At 40.8% G+C, this 20369-nt stretch overlaps 2 protein-coding genes across 5 annotated transcripts in view; one reads left to right on the top strand and one right to left on the bottom strand.

The window, feature by feature from the left end:
• LOC117464351 (microtubule-associated protein tau-like) overlaps positions 1–14808 on the top strand; it is a 39904-nt gene extending 25096 nt beyond the window's left edge. Inside the window, 8 exon segments of the mRNA XM_034106729.2 lie at positions 24–78; positions 187–225; positions 421–665; positions 3042–3134; positions 6379–6477; positions 8949–9033; positions 9841–9947; positions 12023–14808. Coding sequence (XP_033962620.2) covers positions 24–78; positions 187–225; positions 421–665; positions 3042–3134; positions 6379–6477; positions 8949–9033; positions 9841–9947; positions 12023–12220 — 921 coding nt within the window. The 3' untranslated portion in view covers positions 12221–14808.
• A 248-nt stretch (positions 14809–15056) lies between these two features.
• The window catches only part of LOC117464435 (KAT8 regulatory NSL complex subunit 1-like), a 43887-nt gene continuing 38574 nt past the window's right edge, over positions 15057–20369 (bottom strand). For all 4 annotated transcript variants that reach the window (XM_034106858.1, XM_034106857.2, XM_034106859.1 and 1 more), the window contains 3 exons: positions 20062–20174; positions 17915–18167; positions 15057–16680 (listed from right to left, as the gene is read on the bottom strand). In XM_034106858.1, coding sequence (XP_033962749.1) covers positions 16477–16680; positions 17915–18167; positions 20062–20174 — 570 coding nt within the window. In that variant the 3' untranslated portion in view covers positions 15057–16476. The remainder of the gene's footprint in view (positions 16681–17914; positions 18168–20061; positions 20175–20369) is intronic.

Below are 20369 nucleotides of genomic sequence, written 5' to 3'. Positions count from 1 at the left end.
AAGTACTCTTCTCTGTTTTGCAGGGTCCCGGTCTGGCAAAGTCTCAAACCCAAGGAGTAAAATCAGCAGCTCAAGCAGGTACAGAACCAACACTTCTCATTTGTATTCTTTTCATTATCATTTGTCATTTTATAAGGTGTAAGATTTAAGAATTACTTTTGATGTGTCATATTTGTTGTGATACAGCTAGTGCCAAGAAACCTCCCACTCCAAAAAATCAAAAAGGTAAAAATCAATAGCAATCACTTTTAGCGTCCCTAGGCACACTGCCACATTCTGATCCGGTCCTGGATCAAACCTGGTCAGCTTTTAGTCCCCAGAGCACCTAGTCTGATTATATTTGTATTTATTCTTTCACTTCCATCCTCTACTGAGGACTTTTTCGAAACCTCTGACTCATTGCTTCTCTGATTGCTCAAGATGGGAGTGGCCATAGCAGCCCCGGCACTAAATCTCCCTCTAGCCAACTCTCTGCGAAGGCTGCGGCGGAGGTCAACAAAGTGAAGAAAGTGGCGGTGGTGCGTTCTACGCCCAAATCTCCGGGCTCGCTGAAGAGCCGCCCCCCCGTCCCTCTGGCTGCAGCGGCTCCAATGCCCGACCTGAAGAATGTCAGGTCCAAGGTCGGCTCCACAGACAACCTGAAGCACCAGCCTGGGGGGGGAAAGGTAACTGAACTCACATTGATGTTACACTGAGTGCACATCATAGTGCATGCCGATGTAAGACTCCACTGTGATCTGCAGATCGGAGGTTTAGATAACGCTTTGGAGGTAGAACTGTTTGGAAGGTTCAAACCTCATGAGGACACCCATGGAGATGTGCACTGACTCGTTCCTGAAGTGTTCTTGATAAAAGAAAGAAATACCTATATATTAAGCTGAAATGTAAAGGTACTGTTTGAGGTCCAACATTCTTTTATAGTGTAATTCCATCTTTTAAAACATTGACAATGCATTTATTTATTTATTTTCCTTTAAAACATCCGAGGAATTACGTTTTCCGGTTGTACGTCTAATACCTATAAACACGATATGTCAGGAACGCAGGGTGGGAATTTCTTCAAATTTGGCAAAAATAATTCCAATTGAACTGTTAAAGATTAAAATGTGAGGTCGACGTGGCTTGCATCCTGACCTGTTGGGGTCGAACAAGAAAATACCTTGTTTTAAAAAAAAATCTTTATAAATACTAACGGCCCGTCCACACACAGGCAGGAAAAAAATCTTGAAAACTCTTGATGCTGGGCGTGTCTGAAGCTTGGCGATTTCACACGCCCAAGGCGACCAACAACCAATCACATGCATCTCCCGCCCCCGACATACAAAGCCATAGCAATGTTAAAACGAAGTAAACTGGATATAAACTCCCCAAACAGGCGAAAACCTACCAGTTTCACCCACTGTCTCTGCCACCTCCCTCCATGCCTGGTTCCTCCGGTTTGTATCCCGGTAAATAGTTCTGGTCGGAAAGAACCGGGTGATTTGATACCGTAATTTCTCGTTTGGAATATGAGGAAATGAACTGCGGTCTGGCTCTCCCAGCTTGCACGCGGTTTGATTGGCTAGCGCTTGTACTGGCGGGATTTGCATAAACAGGATTTGATTGGCTGATGCCAGCTTCGAAAGCATCGGGAACATCAAAAGTTGAACATTGCTCAACTTGTGATGCTCACGATGCTTGCAAAGCCATGCTCCGCTCCCCACAATGCAGTTCGGCGAAGATTAAAAATCTTCTACGTCACTCCATTCAAGTGAATGGGCGAAGCTTTGAAAGATTTTTTTCATGCCTGTGTGTGGACGGGCCGTAAAGGCGTAAAATCTGGCTCCACCCACTAAGATTTGAATCAGCCAATCAGCATTCTTCTGCTTCCAGAGTCTCTGATAAATATGTTTGGAATCAAAACTCCAATCTGCCTTTTGATGTCCTGTCTGATCAACACAATGTACTTGTCTATGTGTGTGTATGTGTTGAATGTGTGTGTGTTTGTGTGTGTGGTCCGTTTTAGCACTGCAAAGTCTTTGTTCTATTTCAGTGTAGGCTATGGTCACATGTCTAATATTCTATCTATCTATCAATGTAATCTATCTGCTCAAATTGAAAGGATTCTGTGATGTATATTTAGGAACCAAAATGAAATAGTTAAAAAGTCTTATCTCACTGACATTTAAATGGTAGATCAAATAAACAGAAGAGAGGATGTCACTTATTGTTTACTGAAGGCATGAGAGGAAGAGTTTCCGAAGCCTCTCTCTGAAGTAGTATCACCTGAAGCTGCATGTTACACAGCTGCACGTTACACATGTTACACAAAGCAACACGGCGGTTAACAGCATGGCAACAGCTCTCTCAGTCCTACTCTCACAGCACATGTTTCAAACCCACAAATCTAAAAGCTGACATTTCCATTCTTCCAGGTACAAATCCTTGAACAGAAGCTGGATTTTAGTAGTGTCCAGTCTAAGTGTGGCTCCAAAGGCAATATGAAACATGTCCCCGGTGGCGGCAATGTGAGTAACTGAGGGATGAACTCAACACCTGGCTCTTGAGTATCTCTGCAGTTATGATCATCAAAAAACAGCTTTTGGTAAAAGAAGGAAGTGCTCTCTCTTTTCTTTGTGCTCTCCATTTTGTAATAGAAGATGGACTTCTGCATCTTCTCAATCTGCTCAATTAGACGCTGAAACATGTGTTTTAACTATTAGTTCACTAAAAGATCAAGGTGCATTTATCCAAAGGTCCACCGCTTTAATGTGTTAAAGTTGGCATCTGTAACAATATGGTCATTTTTTAGACTCACGTATTACTTTGATGTTTATCTATCCCTATTTAATAACATGCACTTAGTATATGAGAATCCCCCCAGTAGTGTCTGCAGTAAATGTGATGTGTGACATACGAAGTTATGGATGGCAGCTTTAATGAAACCTGCTTTAATCTCCATCTCTTCAACATCTTAAGTCTTCCATGTTGGGCGGATCCCCTCGTGCACTTATTCTCAATGGAATGAAGGACTTGTATTTCTTCTTCTCACACCTTCGCAGGTCCAAATCCTTGACAAGAAGCTGGAGTTACCTAATGTTTCATCTCGTTGTGGATCCAAGGACAACATAAAGCACACCCCTGGAGGAGGCAAGGTGAGCAAGCCTGGGTTTCACTTGGAAAGCATTTCCTTATTGGTTTCTGAGCTGAAATAGATAATACCACACATTGAGGAAACGTTCACAATTAAAAAAATACAACAAGTCAGTCTCTTTGAAAAGCATAGCGTAGTTTTGGTACAGCACATATATGCTATACAGATACATTATGTTTCTGTGTTCTGACCCTTTGATGAAGTAAAAGAAAACATTGATAATACAACTTTAATTAAATGGGACTTTGTAGTTTTTATTGTAATCATTTGCAATCACATATATTGTTTTCAATCATTTGGGGTTGTGGATGATGTGGTACTTGTTATAATACTCATGCAAGTTCTGCAGTCATACGTTGTGTCTATTTCTCTACTGTTTTCAAGCTGATTGAAGGACGTTTACTCAATCAAGTACTAAGGGTTCTCCTTCATTTCATTTCATTTCAAACCTTTATTTAACCAGATTGGTCCCATTGAGATCATAGATCTCTTTTTCAAGGGAGACCTGCAGCATATAGGTTCCACATGAAACATAAAACAATAAAGGACATTATACATTATATTTACAGGATACATAGTTATAGACATTTACAAGTGCCCATTGTATCGGCAAGCATTTCATTTAGCCTAGCTTTAAAAACATGCAGAGGAATGAGATTGCTCAGTTTCAATTCTTGCTGAAGATTGTTCCAAGCAAGTGGAGCTGCGCACATAAAAGCTGTCTTACCTGAGACAGTCCTTGCTCTTGGCACATCTAACAAGACCACATCATGTGACCTCAGACAATAGCTGCTTGCAACTCTCTGTGTTATCAGCGAGCAGATATAATACGGGAGTTTACCCAACAAAGCTTTATAGATAAAAGTGTACCAGTGACTGAGCCTCCGTACAGAGAGAGATGGTAAACCTGCCTTGGTATACAGTGTACAGTGATGAGTAAGCGCTTTACAATTTGTGACAAATCTCAGAGCACTGTGATACGCAGCATCCAATTTGCTCAGGTAATTGGCAGGTGCATTCATATACAACAAATCACCATAGTCCTAATAGAGTGTTTATTCAAATGTAAAACATTTAATCTTTTACCCGTGCACATGCCAAAAAAAAAACATGTATGGACATGTTTTTTTGCCCATGAAGACACCCAGTGAAGAAGGATCAGTACAGTGTGGATTGTTCTGGTTTTGCCCCTTTAAAGGCCAACTTGCATCTCTCATTTCTCCCCTCTCCACTTTGGCTCTCAGTCTGGGTTAGCATTGAACAGTGGTTCTCAAATGGGGGTACGCGGACCCCTAGGGGTACGTTGGAGTACTGCAGGGGGTACGTGAGATTTATTTTATGTTAATGAAAAAAAAAACATAATTAATGCATTTACACAAACTACTAATATTAGATTAACTACTTTATTCAAAGGTTTACAGTCATTCTGGATAATAAAATGGGAAACATAAACGGGGTGCTCTCTTTTCCTCTCCCTCTCCTGACAGCCCGTCAGTCTCGTGCAGCTCGCTGAACCTGTAATAAGTGACCCGACAGTAAAGAATAAATATATGTATAACTAGTTTAGCTAGTTCCAGAGTAGATAAACTAGCTAAGTGTGTTAGGTCTAACTCTTAGTGTATTTTTGCTCGGCTCACCGGTCCGTCACGGAGCTGTGATCATGCAGAGCTGCGTGTTCTCCGTCAGCAGCAGCTGATTTGATCTCTCTCTCGCGTCCGGTTATACTTCACTCGCGTTTATGTCCAAATCTATCAGATCTATCTAGTTCTAGTTAATTATATGACTGCCTGCTTGTGGCCGCAAAGTCGCAGCATTATGCATTATGTTTATATGAGGGGTCAAAATCCCATGCTCATAAAATGCTCATATATTTTTTTCTCTTCATTCCCATAGCCCCAAAATAAACAAATATACCAATTTTAGGAAAAGTAACAAAGTTTGAGCAGTGTGGGTTTTATATTAACAGAGTTACACATATCTCAAAACGCAAAGTGTAATAACTGCAGTTTGCCTCCCTGTCATCGAGAATGACAAAGATCCTCAGTGAGGGCTGCCAACACTCACGCATTGAGCGTGAGAGTCACGCAATTAACCCATATCTCACACACTCACCACACTTGCCTTTCCTCACGCTAACTTTTCGTCCAAAATAAATGTATATAAATTAGGGCTGTCAAGTTAACGCGTTAATTCAGACACAAATTACGTCTCCTAAGTACCCTGGTAAGGTTGACAACGAACTACAATCACATTTTGATCAAAAAAAGCCAATACACGCCGTCCTCCAAGCTGGACACATGGTCTCTATCCGCAGCCGGAGAAGAAATGAGTGCTCAGGGACCGTCTGCAAAGTGCAACTCCGAAAAAAGAGAATACAATAATATAGAGTTTTGAAGAATATGCTTTTGAATAATTTTGGGGAATATTTATAATGTAACATCTTCAATAAATATGGCATCATCTTAAATAACTTTACTATTATAGAGCATATTTCTACCAAACTCACTATTTGCATTGTTGTTGTTAGCATCTGGTTAGCTAGCTGCGCTAACGCATATTATAAGCTGTTTCTCAAACAATGAGAGGGAGAGCTCTGTCCTGTCAGACTGAGAGATAACTACAGTTCAGTGAGGTAAGGGACTCTGTGTTTAGATAGTTAACTTTAGTGTAGTTATCTCAGTGGGTCTCAAACGTTTTGGTCACCATTTATGAGAATAAATGAAAAACAGTTATGAAATACTATAAAACAAGAATAAAGTTTAAAAGGGGAGTGATTTGTAAAATATCCATAAAGAAAAAGAAAATCTGTTTACAGTTCTGTTTAATCTGGGTGTTGAGAGATGTATCCATAAATTCATTTTGCTCTCAAAATGCACCAGGTTAATTCATTTAACTTCAATATTTAAAAAAAAAAATCTTCCCGGGGCATGCTCCTCAGACAGGGGAAACTCGACCGGCTGTACACATGAACATTTCTTTTTTCCGTTCACCAAAAAAATATATAGGCATTTTTTCCTTACCAAATAGTTTTTGCGCTGATCAGGGGGTACTTGGCTGAATTTTTTTTCAAAGGGGGTACATGAGTGAAAAAAGTTTGAGAACCACTGGCATTGAAAGCACTACAATACTATAGGAAGAAAAAGAAAGGGCTCTCTATTTTTCAAATACATGAGAAAGAAGATGGACTTTCAGCTCTCCACCTGTTCTCTCCTCCAGGATAACCGTCTTTCATATCAACTTTCCAGGTTCAAATTGTTGAAAAGAAGCTGGACTTAAGCAGTGTGCAGTCCCGGTGCGGCTCCAAAGATAATATGAAACATGTAGCGGGTGGAGGCAATGTGAGTAGATCGGGGGGGTGGCTCCTGGCAGACTGCAGGGGCCCAAAACCCTTGCTGTAAGACTGCATCTTCACTGAGGAGGGTCTCAGCGTGTGTCCCCTCTGACCACCATGTGATCCAACACGGCTAACCCCTCTTCATTCGCACACAGCCATGAGCAGTGGTGACTCCAGGAGACCTGCACACCTGGCACATGTGCCTAAGTGCAGTGCTATAGGACACAATCCATTTTATATTCTACTTTTTACTTTCCTACAATTATATTTATATTAATAGCTATATTTACAAAATACATGAAGAATAGTTATAGATTAAATCAACCAACAGTTTATACAATTAGATTTGCAAATATTCTGTCTGTTGGCAGACATTTGTAATGCCTTTTTCGTGGTTCTCAGTAGAGATTATTAGTCACTTAAGTTGTAATTTGACAAAATAAATTGAGGACAGCTAACAACTATTACCGGACTGCTTTGATCCTGAGGAACTCTTAAAATATGAAGATTCTCAGGCACGTTCTGCACTTATAAGAAGTTTTCGGGAAAGAATTGGACAATTTGACTTGAGATATACTGATATACTCCTAAGGTTTAAGCAACAAGGATCAGTGGGGTTAGGGTGAAAGTCCCATTTCATACATGTTATTGACCCGTGTCGGCATGTGCACAGTAAAGCGTATGAAAGTGCCTGCCCGTGAAGACACCACATGCAGTATGATAGTATTGTGTGCATTCTTTAATTACTTTACATGTTTGGACATGCCCCTTTGAAGCACTGCAAGGTGTATCTTTTGATTTCTTAATCATTTGTTATCACACCTAACTTTGGGTAAAGATTTCCATTTAAAGCACATGAACAGAAGATGGACCTCTGAATGAGATGTGTGAAGTCACACTGCTCAGTAAGACAGTCACCTCTGCACTAAAGGGACCCCCCTCTTCACGGAGCCCTGGTTCCCCCCCTCTCTACATCTGCCGCTGTCTCTCCTCCAGGATAACCGTCTTTCATATCAACTTTCAGGTTCAAATTGTTGAAAAGAAGCTGGACTTAAGCAGTGTGCAGTCCCGGTGCGGCTCCAAAGATAATATGAAACATGTAGCGGGTGGAGGCAATGTGAGTAGATCGGGGGGGTGGCCCCTGGCAGACTGCAGGGGCCGCCCCCCTCCTTCACTGAGGAGGATGTCCGCATGACGAAGCCTCCTGTGTGTTCCCTCTGACCTCCATGTGATCCAACACGGCTAACCTCCTCCTATTAACAGCGTTATCATTGATACACAGGCATGAGCATGAGAGGGGACCTGACCCTAGATCAGTGGGGTAACCATAGTTACTTATGTTTTACACTTTCCTGCATTCATAAACCCGCTCTAGTTACACCATGTTGTGTACATATAAAACATACGAGAGTTTTTTCAAATATGATGCAACAGTTTTTACAATTAAAGAAAAAATTATTTGTCAATTGAAATAAAAAATGTAATATTTGAATTACTGATTAAATTACTTAAAACTCCTTTTTCATTGTTCCAGCCTTTTAAAAGGGACCTTTATCTATTGTTGTTTTTAATGACAATTGAATATAAAAAGGTCAGGCTGCAGCATTTGTTTTATATAAAAATGCACCTCAATTAAAACAGTGAGAATCAATGTACATGCACATGAGTAATGATAATATCGTTTTATTTAACACTTATATTAATTTACATTTTTATTATAATTTAATTAATTTACATTTTTACTTATTTAAATGTTTGATACTTACATTCTTTTACTTGAATGAGATGTTTTTTCACAGTATGGGATTAGGACTTCCTCCACCGTAGATGCATTTAATCACCAGTAGTGGATCTGCTCTGGACCTCAGAACTGGTTCTGATAAATGGGAGGTTCTTTGGTCGAGTGCTCCGTGGCAGCTCTCAGCGCTATGTAAGCTGATCACTGAACCTGTGCGTGTCGCTTTGACTGATCAGAACCTTTCCCCAAACCAAACCGGCCCCTGGACGAACATGCATGAACCCGTGTGTTTCTGTTCTTCATCCCAGTCCGATGTGTGTAGCACAGGAAAGTGACGATGATCTTACTTCCCTCGTGGTGAAGCGCACTCATTGTGACACAGAGGAGAAGCGGTTGTAACAAAGAGTCCCTGTCCTCTCTGTGCCTGCTGTGGTGCGCTCTGATGACCTCAGAGCAGAGGCTGAGCGCGCTGTGGATCCAGACTCTGTGATGCACACGCTACATCATGAGCCGTGCATGTGAGAGAATGCAGAATATGATCCGTTACACTTAACGTCTTCACTCAAACTGGATCATCTTCTGCCTTTCTTTCATCAACCCTGTCACAGACTGTAGAACGACCTGGAACTCTAACCCCGTGTGTCTTGATGGTGTTTGCTTTGAGCAGCAGCTCCTCTGTAGCTGCATGTTACCGGGTTCATATATAGTTGTTTGACTTGTTGTGCTCTCTGTGTTTCCCTCCACAGGTTCAGATCGTGCACAAAAAGGTGGATCTGACCAACGTGCAGGCCAAATGTGGATCTAAATCCAACCTCCACCATAAGCCAGGTACATTTGTGTTCGTAGTATCCTCTTTCAAAATCTTTCAATCTATACATGTAATAAAATACTTTCTATTTTTTAGAGCTTCTTTAAACGTAGTCTTTATGCAGCAGGCTTGGTTTTGATAAGATAAGATAAAGCTTTATTGTTATTATTGGTAGTGCTTTGATGTATACTTTCTGCTTCACCGCCACATTCATTCTACAGCTAAAGTTAATATAGTTACCTTCCAGATTTTACATCAAATATATATATTAAATAATAAACGATTAAACCAGTGATTCCAGCCTAAATCTTGTGACAAAAGTCAGTGTCTAGTTGCGGCTCCTTGTCACATCTCAATTTCATTCATTTGTTGCTACAGCAACAGGGGGGGGGGGAAATATCAAATATTTCGCAAAAAGAGCTACAATTTGAGACACAAATGTGTGTATCAGAAGTGTTTCCCCTGAGACCTATCTGGAGATCCATCTCTGGAGGGGCCCGACCCCTAGTTTGGAACCACTTGATCTAATACGGCAATATATTATAAAGTAACAGCCACAGGGACATTTTACTGCAGAAGTACTTTCACCGACATTTTTAAGTGCATTTAGTTTGTAATCATTCTGTACTTTTACTTTTTTTATCAGGACTTTCACATTGTTGTATTTGTACTTCAGTAAAATATCTAGGATGTCTTCCGCTGCTAGTCTTGTGCTTTTATAGGAATTGATTTCATGTTAACTTTCTCTTATTCATATATTTATATTTATGTTGATAAATACGTCTTTATTTGGTTATTTATGGTACTATGCATTCTGTGTTCCTCAGGTGGTGGGAATATCGAGATCAAAAATGAGAAGGTGGAGTTCAAAGGTCAGTCTAAGGTCGGCTCTCTGGGAAACATCGGCCACGTCCCTGGAGGGGGGCAGAGGAGGGTAAACACACTCATGTTGAAACTAGATCTTCTTCAGTCCGCTGTCACCCTTCTTCTGCTGGCCGGAGCTTTAGCCTGCACAGCTGGAGAGTTTCATCACATCTGCATGCTAATGCCCTACAGAACAGCAGCACCTGAACTCAGCAGCACTGTATCCTAAAAGAAGAGAAGTCGAGAGAACTGTGATCTTTATAGTGATCATTATTTATCATAAAATAAACTTGTTTCAGATAATATTAGTTATATAGGAAATTAAATATATCATTAGAAATGCAGCATTTAATAAGCATTTCTCATTGTCTTTATTATGAAAAGCAAGATGGAATCAGCTTTATTGATAAATATAGGTGTTCACATACGAGGGATTTGCCTTCTTATTTTGTGGCTTGACATTCAAAATAAAGTACATTTAAAAATGAATATATACAAAACATTTCACTTAAATAAAAAAGAAAATAGCTATACAGCTGTTTAAAATATAAGATGGAGTCTTCAAATGTTTACAGTATGTAAAATGTAATACTTGATGTAGACGTATCGAAGTGCAGGAAATAGAATTAACTGTTTGAATTAGTTGGTTGAGAAAAGAGGATTGCACTCCAAAATGTAAACTTTCCAGGAGTCTAAGTCGTGCTTTAAATGCTTAGCAGACTTTTTCTAACCCACAATGCAGCACATGATTTTAGATTTCAAAACTTTGGTTTAAAAGAAACCATTTTAAGAGCTCAAAACAAACCGGTAAGTCGTCCATCTCTCACCCCATCCTTCCCTGAGCTTGCTGCTTTTATCCTTGTTTTGTTCAAGCTTCCATCTTTTGCATCCAGTTGTTGTCATCATCGATTATTGATTTGTCATCATTATATTTAGTTTCTTCATTTTGTTCCGTTGTGTTTTGATTTCTGTTGATGCCATCGCATTTATTTTTGTTGCATGCCTTATCATTCCCTGTGTGGGGTTCCTCTGTAGCGGGAGAAAGGGAAGGAAGCAGAGGGGAGTTCCTCAGGCAGCCCCTCAATCCCCTCCCCCGCTGTCACCCCCCCCCAGTCACCTCAGACTGTCCCTTCAGCACCCATCCTGACGAACCCCCTCATAAAGATTGAGGACTCCCGTAAGTACTCACCAGCTGTGTGTCAGGCTGAAACCACGTGCACAGCTGAGCATTACAGCGCTGTGTGATGAATGTGCCAGAAATATGCTGCCATAAAAGCTGACCGCTAAATTAGCACTGAGTCATCAACACTGAAAATCTACTATGCCATACAAAATAAGGAAAGTCATGATGTAGCAGGTCACATAAGATTCGTACACAAATCAGAGTACAGTAGTCAAAGTGGACATATGTGGACATTTCGGACACAACATGGGAAAACAAGGTCATAGTATCTTGCAAAAGTCACTGAAAACAACATAGTATACTAAGTAGGAATATCAGACGAAACTAAATAGTATATAATACAAAACAAAAACAATCCTAATAGTTTGTTAAAAATATAAGAACAAACATCATGGCATAGTATGTTGAAAATGTGCAAGAAGAAAGTATAGTACATGTGAAATATCAGAAAACCAACATAGTCTAAAATATCAGAAACGGTCATATGTCGAAAACATTGTTAAAAACTGATAGTACAGTAAGGTAAAAAAAATGTATAGTATGTAATCAAATATAGGCCTATATATATTTTATTACATATTATACGGTTTATGTGTATATATATATATATACCATAAAAATAACATGTATAGTATGTCGAAAATATGCAAAAGGAAGGACAAATTATTCATTTAAACATTTCAGAAAAATAACAAAAACGGTTCAAATATTGTCAAAAACTCAAAGTAAGGTAGGTCAATCTTTTACTACACAACATGTGCGTCGTTTATTAACACAGCTAAACCTCCAAACAATTGGAGAAGATCTCCATAGTAACGCACTGACAGCTGTGTCTGTGTGAAGGTAAATCAACAGAAATTGGTGAACTATGTTCAGAAAGTCTGCTGCAACACGTTATTCCCCAGCAGGGGGCGCTCCGAGCTGCATGTCTGACCCCCTGCTTTGACCCCGCCCCCCCGCAGATTGAGAGCCACAAGCTGAGCTTCCGTGAGTCCGCCAAGGCGCGCACGGACCACGGCGCAGAGATCGTCTCCCTGGAGGACTCCCCCCACCCCCTCAGCACCGTGTCCTCCTCCGGCAGCCTCAACATTGCCGACTCCCCGCAGCTGTCCACACTGGCCGACCAGGTGTCCGCCTCCCTGGCCAAACAGGGCTTGTGAACGCCCCCCCCCAAACCTCCACCTGGCTCCACTCAACCACACGACCACGTAGAGGAGTTGTGATGCCTCCCTCGTTCTTTTCACAGGACTTTTTTAGCTACCCATCACTGTTTATCCTTCACTAAACTGGCATTACGTAGAGAGAGAAAAATGATTAACAAGTATGTGTTTAATTTCTCTCTGTGGTCTCTTCATTTGCTATTTTTACCTTTTGTAAGTCTCCCTTTTAAGAGTTTAAGCACCCCAGCAGAGCAAGATTGTCCCTGTGAATCCACAGATCTTCATACATATCCTGGTAATCATGTAACACTTGGTTTCCTGTCCCATCGACTGTGGCCCTTTTAGAGAGTCTGTATCTTAACGTGTCCCCTTTCCTTTCCTGCTGGGGTCCGGGTTGTGCTAACGCAGAAGGAGCAGCTAACAGGGTACGGTGAGCGGTGTCGGAGGAAAACTGCTAAAAAGAAAAGTAGCAAATTAATTGTGCAAGGCAGAGAAAATGTTTTCAGACATCAGTGCTGTATTTTGCTTGGTGTAGTCCCGACATGACGGGGGTGTAACCTGGATAAAAAAAAAGAAAAGAAAAAACAGAACTGCTAGCGTAGAAACTTTGGTTTGTGTTGGGCACAGTTTTATAATCGTTCTCTGTGGATATATGACATGTATTTGATATGAAGAAACATTTGTATCGTGCCTGCTACTGTCAGTGTTATTTTATTTTGTGTTACTGCTCTATTGTAAATGCGCTTAAGAAGATAAATTAACCTGAAGACAGGGGTGTCAAACTCAAGGCCCGGGGGCCAAATCCGGCCCGCGACTTCATTTCATGCGGCCCCACAAGAGCTTGCAACGAATATAATATGTTTATGATACGGTTAGATGACGATTTACAGAAGCACGTTGCCCATAAACTACATGTCCCAGAATGCACCTCAAATCAGACTTTTTTTCTCAGAATTTTTTTTAAATGTTACTTTTTTTTTAAATGTCACTTCTGTTTTTTGATTTTTTTTTTCCAGCTTTTCTTTTTAAATCATTTTGTGACATTCTCACTGAAGAGAATTGCAATTATTTGCCCTACACTTCTGATTTCAGATGTAGTTAATCATGAAGTTACTACCCTATCAGATAATAATCCAATGCAGAGGCAATAATGTAAAATAATACATTATTTTATATTTATATATAAGTTACAACCGGCCCTTTGAGTGCCGCCATAATGCTGATGTGGCCCGCGATTAAATTGAGTTTGACACCCCTGCCTTAAGGCATTTTAAACTGTCATGGCCAAATTATTAAGAGGAATAGAGACTCGAAGCTAGTCATTGATAACAGTATTATGCACATTTAAGGTAGGTAGAATAATCATCACAATTACTGGAAGTTATTCTTAAAGTGAGACAACGCAACTTCTGATAAAATGATGCTAAGCTAACAGTGTTAAAGTAAAGACGCTAGTTGTAAATTTGACTTTTAAGATTGTGTTAGCTCCTCTCTTAAACGTTACATAATCTCACTTTAAAGGTGGAAAAAATTAGTACATTTGTTCTCAACCATAATGATTAGCAGGTTGGTGGATGATGATGATGATGATGGATGAAGATAGGTTGACTGGGCCAAGTTAAGTTAAGGGAAAGCTGTACAGCAGTTGATGTCTCTGGACGGTTCTACATGACGCCAAGTTAGCCGGTTGCTTTTACCTTCCCTAATAAAATACTAGAGATCACGGCTAAAAAAGCTATTCGGCCAAAAGTATGTGGACACCCGAATTCTCGGCCTATATCTCACGAAATTAGAAGCAGCAATGTGTCTGTAATACTTCTGACTAACATACTTAGCTTCCTCAGCTAATTCCCAAGTTTAAAAGCAAATATTACAGTTAATCGCTCTCATGACCACCTCAATATTATCTTGATCCACAGATTCAAAGAGAGTATTTAGTGTTTTGTAAAGATGCAACCAGCCGTTTTCCTCAATTTGTAATGAGATCCTTAACAATATAACACTCCGTTCATGTGTTCAAACACGTCCTAATGTTGATCGATATTCCCAGTGACTCATCACTATTACGCGCATTAATGAAAACACGTGAAACAACTTCCTGCATGCACCTCATGTAGGAGTCTGCCTGTTGCCCCCCCTTTCACAAAGTGGTCTCTTTGTACTTCCTGTTTAATGAACACTTCCTGGATATGGAAAGACATGATCTAGAAAAAAAAGGTGGCTATAAAGAGTCCCAACACTCCCAACTGTGTGTATTTAACATGTTGCCGACATAGATTTAAAGGTGTTTTATCTCTATGATCGCAAAGATGGGACTCAAGAGTGCTTGCACCTTTATCTGCATGCTGAGTTCTTTAGACCACATCATGTGTGGGTGTGCAGGCTGAGAGGAGGAGAGGTAGTGTGCTTCGGTGGGTCGGTTTTCTGCAGTAACAAAACTCATCACCCTTTTTTCCATTTGGTTGCTTCTGACGCTGTACAGTTGTGGAAATGTGATTGTTCTCGTTATTGTGCATTTGATCAATAACTGGTTTATGATGATTCTTGTTGCTGTATATGTGTATTTGAAAATAAATGCTACGAAGTCACCGTCGTTGTGGAGGATTATATCACAAGTACGGAAATCGCTCCCTATTTTTCACGTAGTGCACCGTCAGCCATTTGTTTAACGTAAATATACCCAAATGTGTTCACGATGGCACGTTAGCAGATGTTTCTAATGATACAAATTTGTAACTATTAAATGTTAAAACAAAGATTAACAGTGACTGAGTGAAAGTGAGAGTGATTTCTGACAATTATCACACTTAAAGGACTTGAGGCCAGACCAATAACGCCAAGTTAAACATAAATGTTTTAATGGTACTATTTACAAAAAAGAAAAAACAATTCTGCTTTTTGATTAGGTTAACTGCTGCAACAATCAAACAGGTACATTGACATCTTGCTTAAACTACAAAAGAAAAAAACAGTGATTGAATGGCTGTGGCATTAAAAGGAGGTGTAAAATGAAAAAACAACCATAGTTTTTTTTTGCATAGCAATTAGTTACTTAAGGTGGGGGAGGAGAAGGGGGGGGGGGGCAAGAATAGTGTGGTTGTGATGGTGGTGGGGGGGGTGGCAAAAAACAATGACCCATCTGGCAATGGAGTAGTCTAATCAGAGTGAATCTATTACACAGCAGAAAAATATTCCCTTAAATTGAAAAACCTGAGCTCGGGGTGGGGGGGGGCTTTTAGCTGCTACATTTGAAATGATTGCAAGAGGGAAAAAAGAGGAAGGGGGGGGTTGTGTTATTTCTTTATTTTGCCACATTTTTCTAATACAGCAACGACTGTACGAAGAGTGAAACCAGCAGATGGAACAATCACCCCCCGCCGCTTGTTTCTTTAAGGAAATCTTACTGTGATAAGACTAACATGAGCATGTTTACTTTTAGCATGCAGCAGCGCTTTATTTCTGTACGGGCGAGTGCTCAAAAGACACCCCCGGCCTGTCTATGCCACCACCCTCTTTAAAAAAAGAAGAGAAAAAGAACAGAGACAGCGGGGCGAGACGAGGAGCCGGACACTCTCTCCAAAAAGAGACCGTAGAAAGGAATGATTTACTGTTACGCAGGAACAGACAGAACACGTACAAATAAAACATGTCAGGAATGAAAAAACAAAGAAAAAAAGAAAAAACCAACAAAACTAGACTTGGCAGTTGGAGAAGTGCTCTGGTGATTTCAGGCGACCTCTAGTGGGAGAAGAGGGGAACCACATCTCAAATGTACCTGTTTATTTGGATGAGGAGGAGAAAAGAGAAGGGGATTTTTTCTTGTTTTGTAATTTGTCACTCCACTAAAAATGTACATGGGAAATACAAGCAAACTAGTCAATAGAAAACACCCTTTGGCCATATTTTGAGGAGTCCGCTACATAGTGCGCTACAAGTGTACACGCGACATATGAAACACCACTAAGCCCCCATGTACATTGTTCAGCCTACTACAGAAAACATTTTTTGTAACGTGTTGTTTTATACTTTTTTTTTTTTACATTTATCCTTTTTTTTCCTGTGACAAAAACAAGTGTAGGGAAAGGCTTCTATCTCCATAATGTTCACTAAAAACTGTGAAAAGTATTAGACTGATGTTTGAATATCAAACAACAGGAACCCATTTAATATCTTTTATTCTGGTTTGAGGTTCTGCTTGTTAATGCCAGAGAGGAGCTGTGGGGCGGGAGGGGGCGGGGCCGCAGCCTGTCAGTCATTCATCGGTGGGCGGCGGAGGCCGCCTTGAGTTTGGAGCCGCCGTCCTCGTCGCAGGGCGGTTCCATGTCGTCCGAATCCAGCCGCCCGTAGGCTGTTGCCCGGCAACCTGAGATGGTGCGGATCCGCGGCCTGATGTCGCTCTCTGGCTCCAGCTCGGGGTCCGCCGGCATGGGGAAGCCGCGGCGCTCCCACGGCGCCACCGTCTGGAAACATCAACATCGAACATTAAACAGTCAAATCTATACTTTTTTTTCCTACAATTATTATTATGAACTGGCTTACACTTACTAAGTCATTATAGCCAGATAACTGATGATTCAAAACCACATTGTTTAAATATTTTAAATCATCAATAGTCAACCTTACAATGTTAACACGTTATAGATATCATGGTATTGCAGGGTATATGCAGGAATCCTGAAGTCAAATTTAATACCTTTTAAGACCTTTTTTAAGACCCTTTCCATACATTTTAAGACCTCATCGCAACTTCGAGTTCTAACCGGTTACATTGGCGACACACTTTACCTCACATTTACTATATTGATTGTAAGATAGCACAATTAAACAGAGTGCAGACAGACGACTGAAGCCTCCTCTCCACATGAACTGCAACCTCTCTGTGAAGGTCAGGTTTAATGCAGGATGCTGCTTTGTTGCTTCTGTACTCTGTGCTCTTTCATTCCAGTAGAACTCAGAAACCAGTAGAAACCAGTATTTGACCAATAAACAAAACAATTGACAAAACTTTGAACTATGAAATATATTAAACTTTGGTGAGCTTCAGCGGGGTCATGCCATATATGCCATCACCCTCACACATTTGTCATATGTTTACAAAAAACGATATATATGTTAAGACTTTTCTCGTTCTTAATATAGACTATATTTAGGGTCGATATGTGTTGACCTTACTTTAAAATAGCAGATCTCTGTGACCGGATATAGTTTGGCTTAGACCCCGGCCCCACGAGGACGCATACAGTAAAACAGTGAAACAACAGTTTCATGTTGTCGTTGCTGTGGACCTTCTTAATACCTTGGAAAATGCTGTTTAATACTTTTTAATAGCCTTAATTTTCGTTAAATTGATTTATCAACTTTTAATACTTTTTAAGACCCCGCGGACACCCTGTATTGGGTCGAAATAGCGTGACATCCTGATTCTCTCCATATCCCACAGCCCTTTATGTCCAGTCGTCTCATGTTCATGTACGGCATGGGGAACGACCACACCCTCATTTGAATCCACTGCATGTTTTTTTTGTCCAATCATCATTTAAAAATGTTAATTGAACCGATGACTTGAATCTCACATGATAAACAATATTCTTGGTGTAAACACATTATAAACGAACTATTTAGGGATTGGATCATTTTGAAGCGCTTCTAACAGGAAGCAGATGTCTGCCCCCTGCTGGAGGGGGGGGTACGTACCCTCTCCTCGAAGGTGAAGTCGGGCGTGGAGCAGCGCGTGTCCTCGCTGGACAGTAGCCGGTGGGAGTCCCTGGAGCAGGGTGTGTGGGGGTTGGAGGCCGTGTCGGGGCTGGGGGGGCTCATGGGGGAGGGCATGTAGCTGTAGTCGTGGAGCATGGGGCAGTGGCTGGGGTCCGGAGAGGCCGGCTGGGGGGTGGGAGGGTTGGTCCCGCACAGCAGAGGGGTGGTGCGCCCGTCAACAGACTTATACGACCTGAGGGGGGAGAGGTGAGGTCACACATTCAGTCTTCTTCGTATTGTTTCCCGTCTGATATTATGTGAAGCGTCTTTGGGCATTAGGGAGAGCGCTACGACATTCCCATTAGTGCTGCGTACCGGTATGACGAACCGGTACTGGACTTGTAAAAAGTTTCGGTTCAAGGCAAGGCAAGTTTATTTATATAGCACTTTTCAACGCAAGGCAATTCAAAGTGCTTTACAAACAATGAAAGACATTAAGCATTAAAAAAGAAAAGCTAATGAAATAAACATTAAAAGGAAAAAGTACATGGATAAAAGTTACAGTGCAGTTTAAGATATGAATAGTTCAATTAAAAGCAGCGACAAAAAGAAAAGTCTTCAGCCTGGATTTAAAAGTAGTCAGAGTTGCAGCGGACCTGCAGGTTTCTGGGAGTTGGTTCAAGTCCGATTAAAACCGGAACGTCGGGAACCGGTACTTGGACTCGCAAAAAAACTAGCACTTACGTATATTCTGGTGTCTGTGGTTATTTAAACGTTATTCAGCGTCAATAAATGAGTGCTAATCCCAGTGTGCTCAGTGTACAACATCACATGTCATTTCACGGTTTGAAAATGTAGCATTTCGCCACATGCTAATGCTAACCGGAAGTGAATAATTTTCAGAATAAAAGTATTAAGTTAAGTGTGAACTTCCGTTTTTTTCAGAATAAAACTGATTTAAATTAAATAGTGTATTTAATTCAAAATTACGCCATATCAATATTGATTTTAATTTCTAACGGTATGTATGTACATCACTATGTATGTAGTATGTACTGTATAATGTACACATGTCGAGTTGTAGAAAAGACATGGTCTACAGTCACTACAGTACAGTGACTACAGTGTAGCCTATACTGTATAGTAGGTGTGTAACAGTGTGATGCGTATAGTCTACTACTCTACACTCTACCTTTCAGCAACGTTTTAGGGATTTAGGCTCAGTCAGCTCAGGGACTGTTGGTTACTTTAGTTTGGTAAATGAAATAAATGTTTGAACTTTGTAGTAGTTCACTGTAGTTGCTGTCATAAGTCATTTGTAGACTAAGTGGCAAAAAGTGTTTTTTTTTACATTTGTACTTTGTAGAGAAATGTAGACACAAGTTGGAAGGGAGCACAATAAACCTGACGAGTTTGAATTTGAGTTGATTATGAGTTAATTTTCAATTGATAATTAGCTCACAATAAGTTCACTTTAGTTACTCACACAACTTGACAAAAGCCATGGGTTCAGGTCTGGACTTATAAGTCCGGACCTGAACCTGAACCTCTGGACTTGAGTCCGGACCTGAACCTGAACCTCTGGACTTGAGTCCGGACCTGCACCTGAATGTGAGTCCAGGTACGCAGCACTAATTCCCATGTAGTATTATTATTATTATTCACAACAGGAAGATGAGCCACTGAAGAAGGGCTGTACATTCTGTGTTTGACTTTTGAAGCTTCTTTTGAGGCGTTTGAATAAAGCCTCTGTTGTCTGTCATCATCGCCTTCAAATAAGAAGATTCCATGAACAAATCCTCCGTTTCAAGGAAGTGATTCATCGCATTCAATTATTTTTGTACACTCCCAAACGGAGTTACTCTACCATCCTTCTACAGTCATCACCATTTTTGATAATGACCTTTTTAAAAATGACCTTTTCTGTACGACTTGAGTCATTCACTGTAATAGTGTTGGAGACATTTTTAGCTATTGTGGTTATATAAATGTCGTTTTTTTTTGTTCCGTTACATTAACATACAACAAATCCTGAAATGAAGCTCAGGACTATTGTGTGTGTGTGTGTGTGTGTGTGTGTGTGTGTGTGTGTGTGTGTGTGTGTGTGTGTGTGTGTGTGTGTGTGTGTGTGTGTGTGTGTTACTGACCTGCTGCCTCTTCTCTTGGCCGGGGCCAGGGCCATCCATGTCCAGCGGGATCGCTCCTGGTCCTCGTGGGGCTGGTGGTGCACGGTGAAGGCGGCGTCCGTCAGGTCCTCCACCTGCAGACACACACAGAAACACACCATCAGGACAGGGACATGTGCCAACCACTACTGTGATAACTGATAAATAATTTAAAGACCACGTGACAAACACCCTCTGGTTTGACCTTGCCATGTTCCTGCAAGGATCACCGAGCTCAATATAAGACTTTAAGAGTCCTGTTGATACAAAATGGAAGGCATGTTGTGAAA

This window comes from Pseudochaenichthys georgianus, chromosome 19, assembly GCF_902827115.2.
Source record: "Pseudochaenichthys georgianus chromosome 19, fPseGeo1.2, whole genome shotgun sequence".
NCBI lineage: Eukaryota > Metazoa > Chordata > Actinopteri > Perciformes > Channichthyidae > Pseudochaenichthys > Pseudochaenichthys georgianus.
This window is presented reverse-complemented; position numbering and strand designations above follow the sequence as displayed.